This window comes from Eretmochelys imbricata, chromosome 2 (genome assembly GCF_965152235.1).
Source record: "Eretmochelys imbricata isolate rEreImb1 chromosome 2, rEreImb1.hap1, whole genome shotgun sequence".
NCBI lineage: Eukaryota > Metazoa > Chordata > Testudines > Cheloniidae > Eretmochelys > Eretmochelys imbricata.
Genome location: NC_135573.1, coordinates 40834664 through 40846842, shown reverse-complemented (window position 1 = coordinate 40846842; position 12179 = coordinate 40834664). Strand labels below are relative to the sequence as shown.

The 12179-nt window shown below is 41.4% G+C and overlaps 2 protein-coding genes and 1 non-coding gene across 3 annotated transcripts in view; 1 reads left to right on the top strand and 2 right to left on the bottom strand.

Moving 5' to 3' along the window:
- The window catches only part of MATN2 (matrilin 2), a 127819-nt gene extending 125541 nt beyond the window's left edge, over positions 1 to 2278 (top strand). Inside the window, exon 23 of the mRNA XM_077808671.1 lies at positions 2226 to 2278. Within this exon, the coding sequence (XP_077664797.1) occupies positions 2226 to 2278 (53 nt within the window). The remainder of the gene's footprint in view (positions 1 to 2225) is intronic.
- Positions 2279 to 6374: 4096 nt separating this feature from the next.
- On the bottom strand, positions 6375 to 11433 carry RPL30 (ribosomal protein L30). The gene is made up of 5 exons (XM_077809957.1): positions 11340 to 11433; positions 11195 to 11245; positions 9924 to 10069; positions 7976 to 8106; positions 6375 to 6485 (listed from the first exon to the last, which is right to left on the bottom strand). Exons 2-5 carry the CDS (start codon positions 11213 to 11215, stop codon positions 6436 to 6438), a joined length of 348 nt encoding a protein of 115 aa, XP_077666083.1. The 5' UTR covers positions 11216 to 11245; positions 11340 to 11433; the 3' UTR covers positions 6375 to 6435.
- On the bottom strand, positions 6822 to 6949 carry LOC144261719 (small nucleolar RNA SNORA72). Its single transcript, XR_013345413.1, has one exon. It is a non-coding gene; the product is annotated as a small nucleolar RNA SNORA72 (small nucleolar RNA).
- Positions 11434 to 12179: the final 746 nt, after the last annotated feature.

The window sequence follows — 12179 nt, the reverse complement described above, 5'->3', positions numbered from 1 at the left end:
TCACAGGTAGAAAGGAAGTTATTTATAAGGGGAAGGAAGAGGGGGAAAGACAGTTACAATAAATGCTAATTAGGGCCACACACTTAAAACTGGTTTCAGAGTAACAGCCGTGTTAGTCTGTATTCGCAAAAAGAAAAGGAGGACTTGTGGCACCTTAAGAGACGAACCAATTTATCTGAGCATGAGCTTTCGTGAGCTACAGCTCACTTCATCGGATGCATACTGTGGAAACTGCAGAAGACATTATATACACAGAGACCATGAAACAATACCCCCTCCCACCCCACTCTCCTGCTGGTAATAGCTTATCTAAAGTGATCATCAAGTTGGGCCATTTCCAGCACTTAAAACTCAAAGTCTCAGATGTCTCCTTGGGCCCAAAAGACTCTACTACTATTTACACAGCTCTTACAATGACTTCAAATCCACAGCTCCTTCAATGAAAGGACCAAAGTTTTTATTCATAAATATACATCCTAATGTTTCATAACCACTGAATAGCAAGAGAAGTCTACATCTTAGATCAGGTGAGTAGGGAGTATAAGAGGAGGCAAAAAAAAATGGAGACTGATTTTGAGACCATAATCCTATTCTCTGGATTTGGCTATTACTTCTGCTGAAATTTTAGTCCTCCATCATACTATTTTTGAGTAGTGTTTATTGGCAACAGGAAATTCTTGTCTCAGAATACTGAAGAGAAGTCTCCTGCTGTGCTCAGGGAATAGCCACATGCAGCAAGTCACTTAAAATAATTTCCAAATGAAAATGTCAGGATATTCTACAGAGAACAGTGATGATGACTGATTTTACACACACAAACCACTTCTGGCTTCAATTTTAATTATTTTAGTCTCCTCTTAGATGCCTCAGCCAGGTCAGCCCTTTCCTGCAACAAACTCTGGGAAAGGTTCACAGCTATGAATCCCAAGTAGCAACAGCCACTCCCTGCAGCCTGGAGTTAGGTGCCTAACTCCCTTTGAAAGTCAGTCTTGCTTAAGCCACACCCATTCTACAAATTTTCTGCTTATTAGCTTAAACAGCAGCCAGATCAGCTTTCTGGCTTTTATGGATCCCATTCTTACGCACACAACTCTTCCTCTGTGGATTCCACTAGGCAGCAGACAACCTAGTTAGGTGTTGCGAAGAATGAGAAATGGAGGGCTGAAAGGGACCTTGAGAGGTCCTCAAGTCCAGTCCCCTGCAGAGGCCGGTCCTGGCAGGTGTTTGTGCAATGTATTCCTAAAAACATCCAACAATCCACGCTGGGCCCAAAGTCTCCTTTGTGGATCCAGCCCTTATTTTCTCTGTTCCCCATCTGTAAAATGGGGATAAAGCATTTCATAAGTGTTGAGGATACACACACTAAAGATTATGAGGTGCTCAAATACTACAGTACTCATAATTACCTGTTTTCCTGTACTGTACCAGATCTATTTGTGGGTTAGGGACTTCATGTGTCTTCCATCTTAATCTAGTGTAAATAGTATGTTTATATATATGCTTCATAGCGGTAAGTAGCTGAAACATTTTTAAAGATAGCACAGTGATTGGAAAAAGAGGGGGCTTCTATTGGCATTTTAAAGTGAAGTGAAACTTTGTTCCTTGCTAGTGCAAAGCAGATATAAGCAGTGACCTGCAACTCCTGTTAATGGGTCCTTTTGGTAATACTAGTGGACAGTACATTTAAATGTAAGGGAACAAAATGTTTAGGGGTGATAAAGAAACCCAGTTGTAAAGTTCCATATTGGGCTCCCTTTGCCTAGCCCTGCATTGAAAAGGAGGAAATAGGGTTGAGCTGTGAAATACAAGGACTGAGGGGAGTGGATAGTGACAGCACGTCAGTAACAGACTACAAACCCCTACAACCAGCAGCATCTGCTGCAGTTATATTTTCTCTTCCCTCCATAATACGTTGGGGACATGAAGGGTGGGGCGGGGGAGGCACTTAAATGATAATGAAAGAAAAATGTAGCAATTACATGCCAGAATGCTGAGTAAAAAAATACACAGCGTTGTGCTGGATACAACAGACAATATTTGTTACAAATACAGGTGTGTACAATTTTAGAGGCTGCCATGACATGCTTGTCAAATTACTGTCATTTTAAAAAGGATTTCACATCCTTCGGTGTGTTGAGAATCAAATTAATATTTGAAGGACTTTCTGGCAAGTTTTTGTATGCTACTGTGTATTCCAGATAGCTTTTTCCTTAACTTATTAATACTGGAAGAAATAACTAAGAGAATGGAAGCCCTGGAAAACAGACTAAGATACTGATGAAGAGTTCTTAACAGATGTATACACTGTACTGTATATTTATACATACAAGTTGCAACAAAGCTATTTTCTTAAAGCAGTACAAAGCTAGGTAGCACAAATCTTTTTGTGTCTGAGGGAAAAGGACATTTTTGGACCCAATATTTACATACTGAGGTACAGCATCATATTGTTCTCTTGCATTGATTGCAGTAAGACAAATGTTGAAAGGAATTTATAAAAAAATTTAGTAACTAGAAAAATTTCTAAGAATTTAACACTTGAATTCATAAGCTATGCAATCTAATAAAATGCTTTTATTTTTAAATGGAAACCTCCATGGTGTGTTTGGGTATTTTTAGACTACTTACTGGTGTGTTACACAGGTCAGGCTAGTGATCACAATGGCCCTCTTCTGGCCTGGGAATCTGACTCTAATATACTCTGTAAATCATTTTTGCTTTATTAGTTGTGCTCCATCTCTCACCCCCTCCATCGTATTAAAAATATTAAGTGTGCAGCATAAATGTGATTATAAAACAATTGTTTCATATATACTCTCCTTTGCCTAGTATAAAACATCATCTATAGAAAACTAGACATGAGGGAATGTGTAGTCTAGCTTAATAGGTTTTTACTTGCATCACAAATGTATGCACTAACTCAAACTAGTTTCCTTGCAGTATTCCAGGTGTTTGAGCAGCATTCAAGTAACAGTTTGCCATTTGCCTACTACATCCAGAACACCCACAATCTCCTCTCACTCTAGTCAGTGGACAGAATTCACAATTATTTGGTCCCAGTCTATATTCTACTCTATCACACTGTAAACGCTTCAGGTCAAGGGTCTTTTCTTGTGTGCACACGCTATCTAGTCTACAGTGGGAGACAAGCAAATTTCCTCCAGTTAAAGGGCAGAATACGGGGCACTAAATGTTTCAGGGAGAAATGTCCTAGGGTGATCTTACATTCAAATATTCCACTTTGAGAGCCATATAGAAGGTACTGTTTTCGTTGAAGCAGATTCTCTCAGGCTAGACAATACTACTCTTGTTGGATAATTCAACAGCAGAGCTAAGCAAATTAATTATTTAATGTTGTGGTCAAACCAAAAAAATGTGATTAGTTTCAAAGTGACACTGAATTTGTTTCTTACCACAACAAAACCCCACATTTAAACTGAGCAATAGCTTTCCTGAACTGCAATTTCACCCTCTCTTCCAGTCTCTGAAAAAATCTACCACCTGTTGGCACCTTTTTGTCACAAGTGAATCTTACATGTCTTAGGCCACAACTGTGACAGCAAGTGTTCTCTCAAGAGAACATGAGACTTTTACAGATGAAAACCAGCTCTATCCCCAAGAAACCTGAAGGGTGTTTTCTTTCCCTCCCACAATCCTTTAGTTTTTGCTGCCATCCTCTCTCCTTGGACAGTGTTTTATATTCCTTTTTTCATGCTCTGAAGGTAAAGTACAGACAAGCAGTATACATGTTCCCTTTTGATTTCAGCTTGTCAAAATAGTAATTTCCTAGCTCTTTCCAAAAAAGGCAGTAGCCTTTTCTGCACATTCTTGTTAAAGAGCAGTTCATCCATTGTGAGGATGCAAACATTACAGTAGTAAGTTTGTAGGGTTAAGTGACATCCCACCACGCAGACTCAAGAGTGAGGTTTTCAGTTCCTGGTACCTCCAAATTTTGCACGTGTTTACAACTTACAGCAGCTGAAAGTACCAAAAAGATGCTTGAAGACTGAACTTTTTTTTTGGTACTCAACAATTACATAAATCTTGCATGAATGTATACAGCTTTACAAAGCAGTATAAACTATTTTATATCTAATTAAGTAGAATTCATTTTTGAGAATGAATAGATTTTCAAAAGCATTTACTGTTTTGGACTCAAATTCTTAAAACAAGTCTCCCCTTGTAACATGCTAACTGGTAAAGAAAAACATGACCGCGTTACAACAGTAGTCTCTGAAACTAGACCAAAGCAGTGAGTGATGGGATTCTGTAATCGTGCTGTTGGATGCAGAATTGTTTGCAGTCTAATATTGGTTTTTGCTAAAGATCCATTAGTTTTTCAGACTGGTCAAAGAAAACTTAGAGTTTCTGTTAGAGCTTTAGTTAAGTAAGAGGTTTCAAATCTGACCTTTAGCTCACACACACCCCTTTCTAGAACTGGGAACTGAGTGCAGTTTCATCTTACGTGCTTCCTAGCATACATGAAGAGTTTGTTGTTTGATAGTAGTATGTGCTCATGGGAGTTGTTTATAGATGCACAAAAAATGCAAATATGCCTATAATTGAACAAATATGGTGGCTGATGGATCCTGGAACACAATCTCCCCCACCTTCCCAGAACTTTAAATCTCAGAATGTTTAAGTACAGGTAATGGATTAAGTGACACCTAGCATACACACTAAGTAGTGTCCAATTTAAATAATGCAAATTTAAACAGGCAAATTTTACTTTCAAAATCATTTTTAAAATAAAACTTCCTCTTAAAGAGGATCCTAATACAGAGATTCAAAGATCAATGGGGTTAATTCTTCCAGTATCACAGGATTTAGCTAAGTAACTTCCTTCAGGTTTTATTGTGACTGTAATGGATGCCACTTGCAAAGATTCTTACAGTTCAGAACAGATTTATTAATAATCAATGACTGATTCAGCATACATCAAAAGGGGAAATACACAGAATTGTAGTAAAGTGTATTTTGTATGGCTCTGTTAAAGATACATTGCTGAAAAGCTGAAACCACCTATGAGAGAAATTGTATTGTTATTGTGTATTCTTTTTACTAGATGCCTGCAGAGAGCTGACCTCTCACTTCTAAATACTCCTTATTTGTATTAAAATAGCACCAGTGATCAGGGCTTCAGAGAAAGATGGTCCCTGTCCATAAGCAGAGACCAACATTTTCAAGCATAACTAGTGATCTGAATAAATCTCCTTTAAAAAAAAGGATCTGCAGATGGGATGCATAGTACTTTCTAAAAAAAGAAGTCCCTTTATGATGTCTCAAGTTCGGCACTCAGCCAAGTCACTTAAAAAAAAAAAAATCTATATCTCACTGTCGCTTAGATTTTATAAGCGCTATTTTAATACACTGAAATGAATTCTCCCTTTAGAAATATAGGCCCACATTAGATTTGGGTGAACTAGGGTTTTCAATTGAGTAGGGATATTAGCATGAATAGACCCAAAAATGAAACCAAAAAGAATGAAACCATAAGAAGAGTTGTGTCAAACTTGCAGTGACCCTTCAAAATACCAGTGTTCTCATTAAGGTTTGGGCTAAAGCAAAAAAAAAAAACCTCTTAATTGGGTACCAGGTGCAATAAACAGGCTATAGGAGAAACTCCTTCATCTGGCCTTAGGTAAGGTCTGATAATTGGTAATATCACGTTTATTAAAAGCATATATAAAAAAAGTAAACTCTTCAAGGATTCACTGCTAATACCTACCTGACCAAGTTGGAGCTGACCAATACAGGGCTAAAGCCAGAGATGTCTCCCTAGACCATTTGTAAGTATCTTGATCAAATGCTTATGTTTTGTTACTCCTGAAATGTAGTAAATTGCTTGTTTAGGCTTTTTAGGCACATTTAGAGCAATTTTATAAATACCATTCAGTCTTTGGATTTAATGAAGGATTTATGGTTAAATTATACCCTACATAATTAATTCCAACACTCCCCTGGGAATGGAAAAAAAAAAAACTCGTCTCATCTCTTTCCTGGATCTTAAAAAAAGAATTAATTTTAGTTCAAATAAGCCTCTTCCTTCTATATATGTTTAAACAAAATTCTCTCAACCACTCCCTTTGCTTACCTACCTCAGACTTACATCAAATGAAATTAAGATTAAGTTTTTAGGCTGTTTTATGTCCTACTCCTCTTGAATTAACCACACAAAATAAAGCAAACTATTAGGATTTTCAGGGATTCTTATTCTACTTGCCCTATTCAAATCCAAAGCCTTTGGAAAGTTTTAGACTGTTTTTTGTAGAACACTTTTCTAACAGAAAAAGAGGCACAGTCATGGTAATCAGTCTCTATTTGCACACTTGTGCCCGAAACTAGTAACAGTATAAATTAATACAAAATACAGGTTTTTTTTAAAACAAGTCTGTAACCAGTTTTATTATAGAAAGGATGACAGCTCTCCAGCTTTTACTTCTCAGTGGTCTGCTCTGGCATGCTTCTAATGATGTCAGAATCGCCTGTAAATGGAAAAATAAGCCATATTCAAATCTCAGGAAAAGGGCTACAGCAAAATCCATTTACAAATACAGGACAACTATTTGGAAGCTATTTTAAGTTTGCCATTCCACAATGACCAATATCTTCCACTTAGAAATCTGTTATAACTTGGCTTTTGAAAATTCTATCACATTAAATTAAAAACTCAAGTGTTGGCACCAACAAATAGTTTTGAAGGATAGTATACTTCTGAGTATGGTCTCTATTAATCTCAGAAATGTTTTCCTTTTTAAAAAAAAGTCAAAGCTGTTTCTATATAAATTATACTAATGTACAACACAAAATGACAATTAAATACACATCACTAGCCATTAAAAACACAGAACTAGAGAAACAAGCAAGTCCTGAGGATACATTGCAGAATTTTAATATAGCAAGTGACTAGCCTGATCATTGAAATACAGGATAGTGACAATATTTGCAGTATATGAAATACCAACTCAAAAGCAGAGGTACTATACAGACTTAAGAGCTGTGTTGCATGTAACTATATTAAAATAGTTATTCACAAGTCAAACATGAAGCAGCAGGTTATAAATTAGATTTTGCTGGAATTAGTTTGAGTGTAAAATATCATACTGTATTCATATCATACACACAATAAGCAGATATAACTACAGTGAAAATTCAAATGGTCACTCAAGGACAACTCAGTAGAGATACATCTAGAAATATAGTGAAATCCATCTTTAAGCAGCCATTCAAAGTGGCTGACAAACCAGCAACTAAACAAGGCACCATCTAAAATAGAGCAGGATTAGACTGTTTAAAGATACTTTGGGGTTAATACAGACAAGAAATTGCTTAATTAAGAGTGTTCATCTTAGAGGTTATAACAGTCAGCCTTTAGGCCCAGAGATACCACCAGCCAATGGTAATTATCTTTGTTCACTGCTGACGCCAAACATTTAAAATGAGAAAGGTTAGAGCAGGGGTTCGCAAACTTTTTTTTAACTGGTGATCCCTTTCACACAGCAAGCCTTTGAGTGAAACCCCACCCCTCCACCCCCCGGTAAATTAAAAACACGTTTTTATATATTTAACATTATAAATGCTGGAGGCAAAGCAGCATTTGGGCTGGAGGCTGACAGCTCACGACCCCCCGAAGGGGTCCCACCTCCCCATTTGAGAAGCCCAGGTTAGAGCATTTAGCAATCCTGTTCACTTTCAAGCTTGGATGTCCAATAAGAAAAACTGAATTAGAGATCATATTTCCAAGCCTTATCAACTGGCCAAAGTATTCTAAAGATCCCCATTGCTGGTGGGAAAAATATCTTGCTGAGGTGAAGCAAGCCCAATAAAGAAAATATGCTGTATTTTTGTTTTTAATGTTCTGTGTCATGGAAGTCCTGTCCAGGCCCTGTATCCTGGTATTAAACAGAATGGTAAATCCAGTTAATGTTTTGTGGTGATGGAGTCGTATAGAAGCAAAAGATGCTAGAACACATACCTGGATCAATGATAGCCAGCGTGCACACTCTGTAGTATTTTCCACATGCTGTACCCAATTCAATATTGTTGCCGCTGTAGTGATGCACACCAGTCTTTGCCAACATAGCATAGTACTCAATCTCTGATTTTCTGAGAATTAAGGAACTATGCATCAGAAAATGGTACACTCACTCATTCCCATCAAATGAATCCTTCAATGGGACATTATTAGACCAGTTTGAATCCTAACTACACTTCCAAAGTTTTAGATTATTGAGCAGTGAAGTTAGTTTTATTCTTCCACTTGAGATGTGTGTTGGGGGGCAGTCACCATCTTTCCCCCAAGGGGAGCCTGGCTTCCCAATCACAGCTTTCGGATATAGGAGTCTGATTCTGACAGACAGGAACGGGGTTTGGCAGCTCTGGTTAGTGCAGATGTCTTTTCCAAGAAAGGCCTCAAGAGCTGCTCAAATAGCAGGTAGGCTCCTTTGTACAGGGAAAAAGGACTGACAGGAGATGCAAAAGTAGACTGCTGAGAGGGAGTGGGAGTGAACAGGACTAGTTGATGGGTTGGTCACTGGAACCTGTAGCTGATGAGTAAGGCTGCAAGTTTGTCACAGACATCATGGATTCCGTGACTTTCCAGGACCTCTAACTTCTGCCCCAGCAGCGACTGGCCCAGGGCCTGGCCGCTGCAGGGGCAGTTTCGCACCACCGCACTCCCTCCCCCAGCAGCTGCAGGGGTTTGGGTGTGGAAGGGGGCTCAGGACTGGGGGTTGGTGTACAAGAGGGGTGAGGAATCTGGGCAGCACTTACCTCGGTGGGGCTCCACAGAAACAGCATCATGTCCCTCCTCCAGCTCCTAATCCACCTGCAGGCACTGCCATGGTTCCCAGCCAATGGGAACTCCGGAGCTGGTGCTCAGGGCGAAGCAGAGTTGCCTGGCCACACCTCCACTTAGGAGCTGAGGGAAGGACATCGCCACTTCTGGGGAGCTGCACAGAACCAGGTAGGGAGCCTGCCAGCCCCACCCCTCACCAGCAGTAGTCACGGGCTGCTCCCCCCAGAGAGCCCCAGGTCACTCTCCTCCGGTCAGGGGTATATAGTACAACTCACGGACAGGTCAGAAGATGTGAATTTTTGTTTACTCCCCGTGACTTATCCATGACTTTTACTAAAAATGCCCATGACTAAAATGTAGCCTTACTGATGAGGGCTGGGGAAGGCAGGTGGCCAGATGCTAAGCAGACAGAACCAGAAACCTGGGCTTCTGGTAGTGACAGAGGCATTAAAGTGAATTGTGTCCAGTTCTTTCACATTCCTAGCTTGCCCCTTTTCCACTTGGCCTCTATGAGCTGCAGGTCTTGTCAACCACCACTGGTCCCCTCCAGCAATCCAAATTACATGCAGATTCACATCAACCTGTCCCCCTCCCGCAACCCGAATAGCTCCAGCCACTACAGGGTCTGGATCCCTTTTCTGCATCTTGAAACTCCTCATAAAAAGTTATTTTCAAAGCCACCAAATCCCTATTTGATGACAGACAGGATCCAGCCCACAGCATGAGGTTTCAAAATAGGGAGGGGAGAGGAAGAGGCACAGAAGCCATTTAGGATTCCTTCTCCACCTGCATAACAGCCACTTTGCTACACCCTTATTATTTGAATCATAACAGGTGTAGAAAGTTTTTCTTTAATATAAGCTTCCTTTGCTGTACAGAAGCTGGGCAGCATAATTTAAAAGCACTTTACAGGCTCAGTCCTGCATTGTTTGCACAAGCAACTTGCACCAGAGATCCAGCATCATTTTGCAGCAAATATAACATTGTAGAACTAGAACAGGACAGTTCAGTGCACTGTACTAAAAACTGTTCACACTGTGCACAGCATAAAGCAGATGTGGATAAAGTATCTCTCTTTCTAAAAGCAGTTTTCAGGAAGTCCAATTTCCAACAGAACAGTACCTACCTCAAAGCAGGACAGTTGTTGGCTAGGATGACCAACTTGGCTTTGCCCTGCCGAATCATTTTCAGAGTCTGTTTGTACCCAAGCACATATTTACCACTTTTCATAACCAGTTGAAGCCTTGAGTTTATGGACTCTAGCGACTTTTTCTGTAACAGAGTTAAAATACATGGAATAATGCAGATTAACACAGAGAATGAACAATTTTAAAGAGCTTTAACTGAACAGGTCTTTTGGTTCACTAAGCTTTTTACTATTTACAGTTCAAAAGATGAAGTAGCTCATATCTAAATATCCAAGAAGTTAAGAAAGAGCTTATCAATAACAAAACAAGAAATTTGTATATCATATGACAACATTCCTCAGACTTCAAGGTAGTCCCCTTATTTATACCTCTTAAATGCAAAGAGAAATTAACTGACAATTTTTAAAGCTACTATACAAATTATGTTGTATTGTTCTGAACTTCCAACCTGACCCTACCCTTTTCAGTGTCAGTATATTTGTGGGATCCTACATTTAAAGGTCCTTTTTCAATTTACCAAGGCTAAGCCAGGTTTAGAAAGAAGCATCAAGTTACCCCATTTTAAATTGCAGTCTGACCATTAGACCCTGTCCTGCGTACATACATTTCATGCAATATAACTAGGACAGTGATCACTATCAACAGGGCGCTGAAGTGATTTTTCTGTAATGCTTTTCTGTAATGCATATTGCAACCAGGTAGCGAATTTTGTAATTACAGAGGACATCTTACAGCATGACTCCCGAACTTTCGAGCGTACAAAAATAAAGGCAATGCTCATCACAAGGTAGAGCAAGATACGAGAACAGACGCCGAAATGCACTGACCCTCACCCACGCTTTGTTCTAAAATAAAGAGGCCATAACCCATCCCGACCGCACAGAGCTAGCAAAGCCCCCGGGGGAGGAGATCGACACGCCAGGGAACCTCGGGCGGACAGCGAGAGCCGGGCGTGAGGCGACCCGGGCTCGGAAGACACAGGGGAGAGCGAGGTGAGGGGCAGCCCAACACAGCTAAGGGGACGATACCGCCCTGCGCCAGCGCCTCCTGCGAGCTGAAGGAGCCCAGGGGGAGGCCTCCCACAGCGACTTGGGGCACCCTGCTCCGCTCCCCTTATTCATTTGGGTCCCTCCCCCAAGCCCCTACCCCCGGGACAGCCCGGAGACCACTCCCCAGGCAGCTGCCCCGGGGCCGCTCCGCAGCATCCTGCCGCCGCCACGTGAGCGCCAGGCCCGCCCCGCTCACTCACCGTTTTCTTCGCAGCCACCATGTTGCTGCCTCGTGTCGGGTCCGGCGGTTGCTGAAACACAAGGAGGAAGGGTTAGCCCCGAGTGCCTGCCGGCCGGCCGGCCGGCCCGCAGCGCCCCTGCCCAACCCCGCGGAGCCCCGCTCACCCGAGGCGCGCCTCCAAGATGGCCGGGCAACAAGAAAGGAAGAACCTCCCACAATGCAGCGCATTCTCCCCTTGGTGCCCGGCGTGAAATCTCGCGAGGCGTTAGTTAACTCCGCCCCTTCTGGGTTGAAATACGCCTGCGCCAGACTCCAGAGGGCACTAGGCGGCGGGGTTTTCTGGTTGGGAGAAGGGAGGGAGTAGTTTGGGAGGCGGGGCCTGTTGGGGCGGAAGGGCTCTGTAAGGGGGCTGGGGGCAGCAGCAACAGCTTCAGCTTCTTCTTCCCCTTCTTCTTCAGGGCTGGCTCCCTGTAAGGGGGCTGGCTCCGTGGGGCAGAGTAGCTCAGGGTGAGGGGCTTGTTCTCTGGCTGGGGGGAAAAGAGGGAGTAATTTTGTGGACACCTGGTCCTTTGGCTTGGCTCAGCCCAGACCTGGGATTGTTCTGTGATTGCCCAGAGAGGCAGGGGCCGAGCTCATTAGAAAAAAGAAAAGGAGTACTTGTGGCACCTTGGAGACTAACAGATTTATTAGAGCATAAGCTTTCATGGGTTACGGCCTGCTTCATTGGATGCAGATAATGGAATTTATAGTAAGAAGATATATATATATATATATGAAGAAGGTGGAAGTTGCCATACAAACTGTAAGAGGCTAATTAATTAAGAGGAGCTATTATCAGCAGGAGGAAAAAAAACTTTTGTAGTGGTAATCAATATGGCCCATTTAGACAGTTGACAAGAAGGTGTGAGGATACTTAACATGGGGAAATAGAGTCAATATGTGTAATGACACAGCGACTCCCAGTCTCTGTTCAAACCTAAGTTAATGGTATCTAGTTTGCATAT

Excerpts from the sequence above, each read along its gene's own strand:
- RPL30 (XM_077809957.1), bottom strand. The coding sequence starts at position 11,215 with ATGGTGGCTGCGAAGAAAACG. Across the intron at positions 8,107-9,923 it reads AACAACTGTCCTGCTTTGAG|AAAATCAGAGATTGAGTACT; the intron begins GTAGGTACTGTT and ends CTTAATTCTCAG. Across the intron at positions 6,486-7,975 it reads GCTGGCTATCATTGATCCAG|GCGATTCTGACATCATTAGA; the intron begins GTATGTGTTCTA and ends TTCCATTTACAG.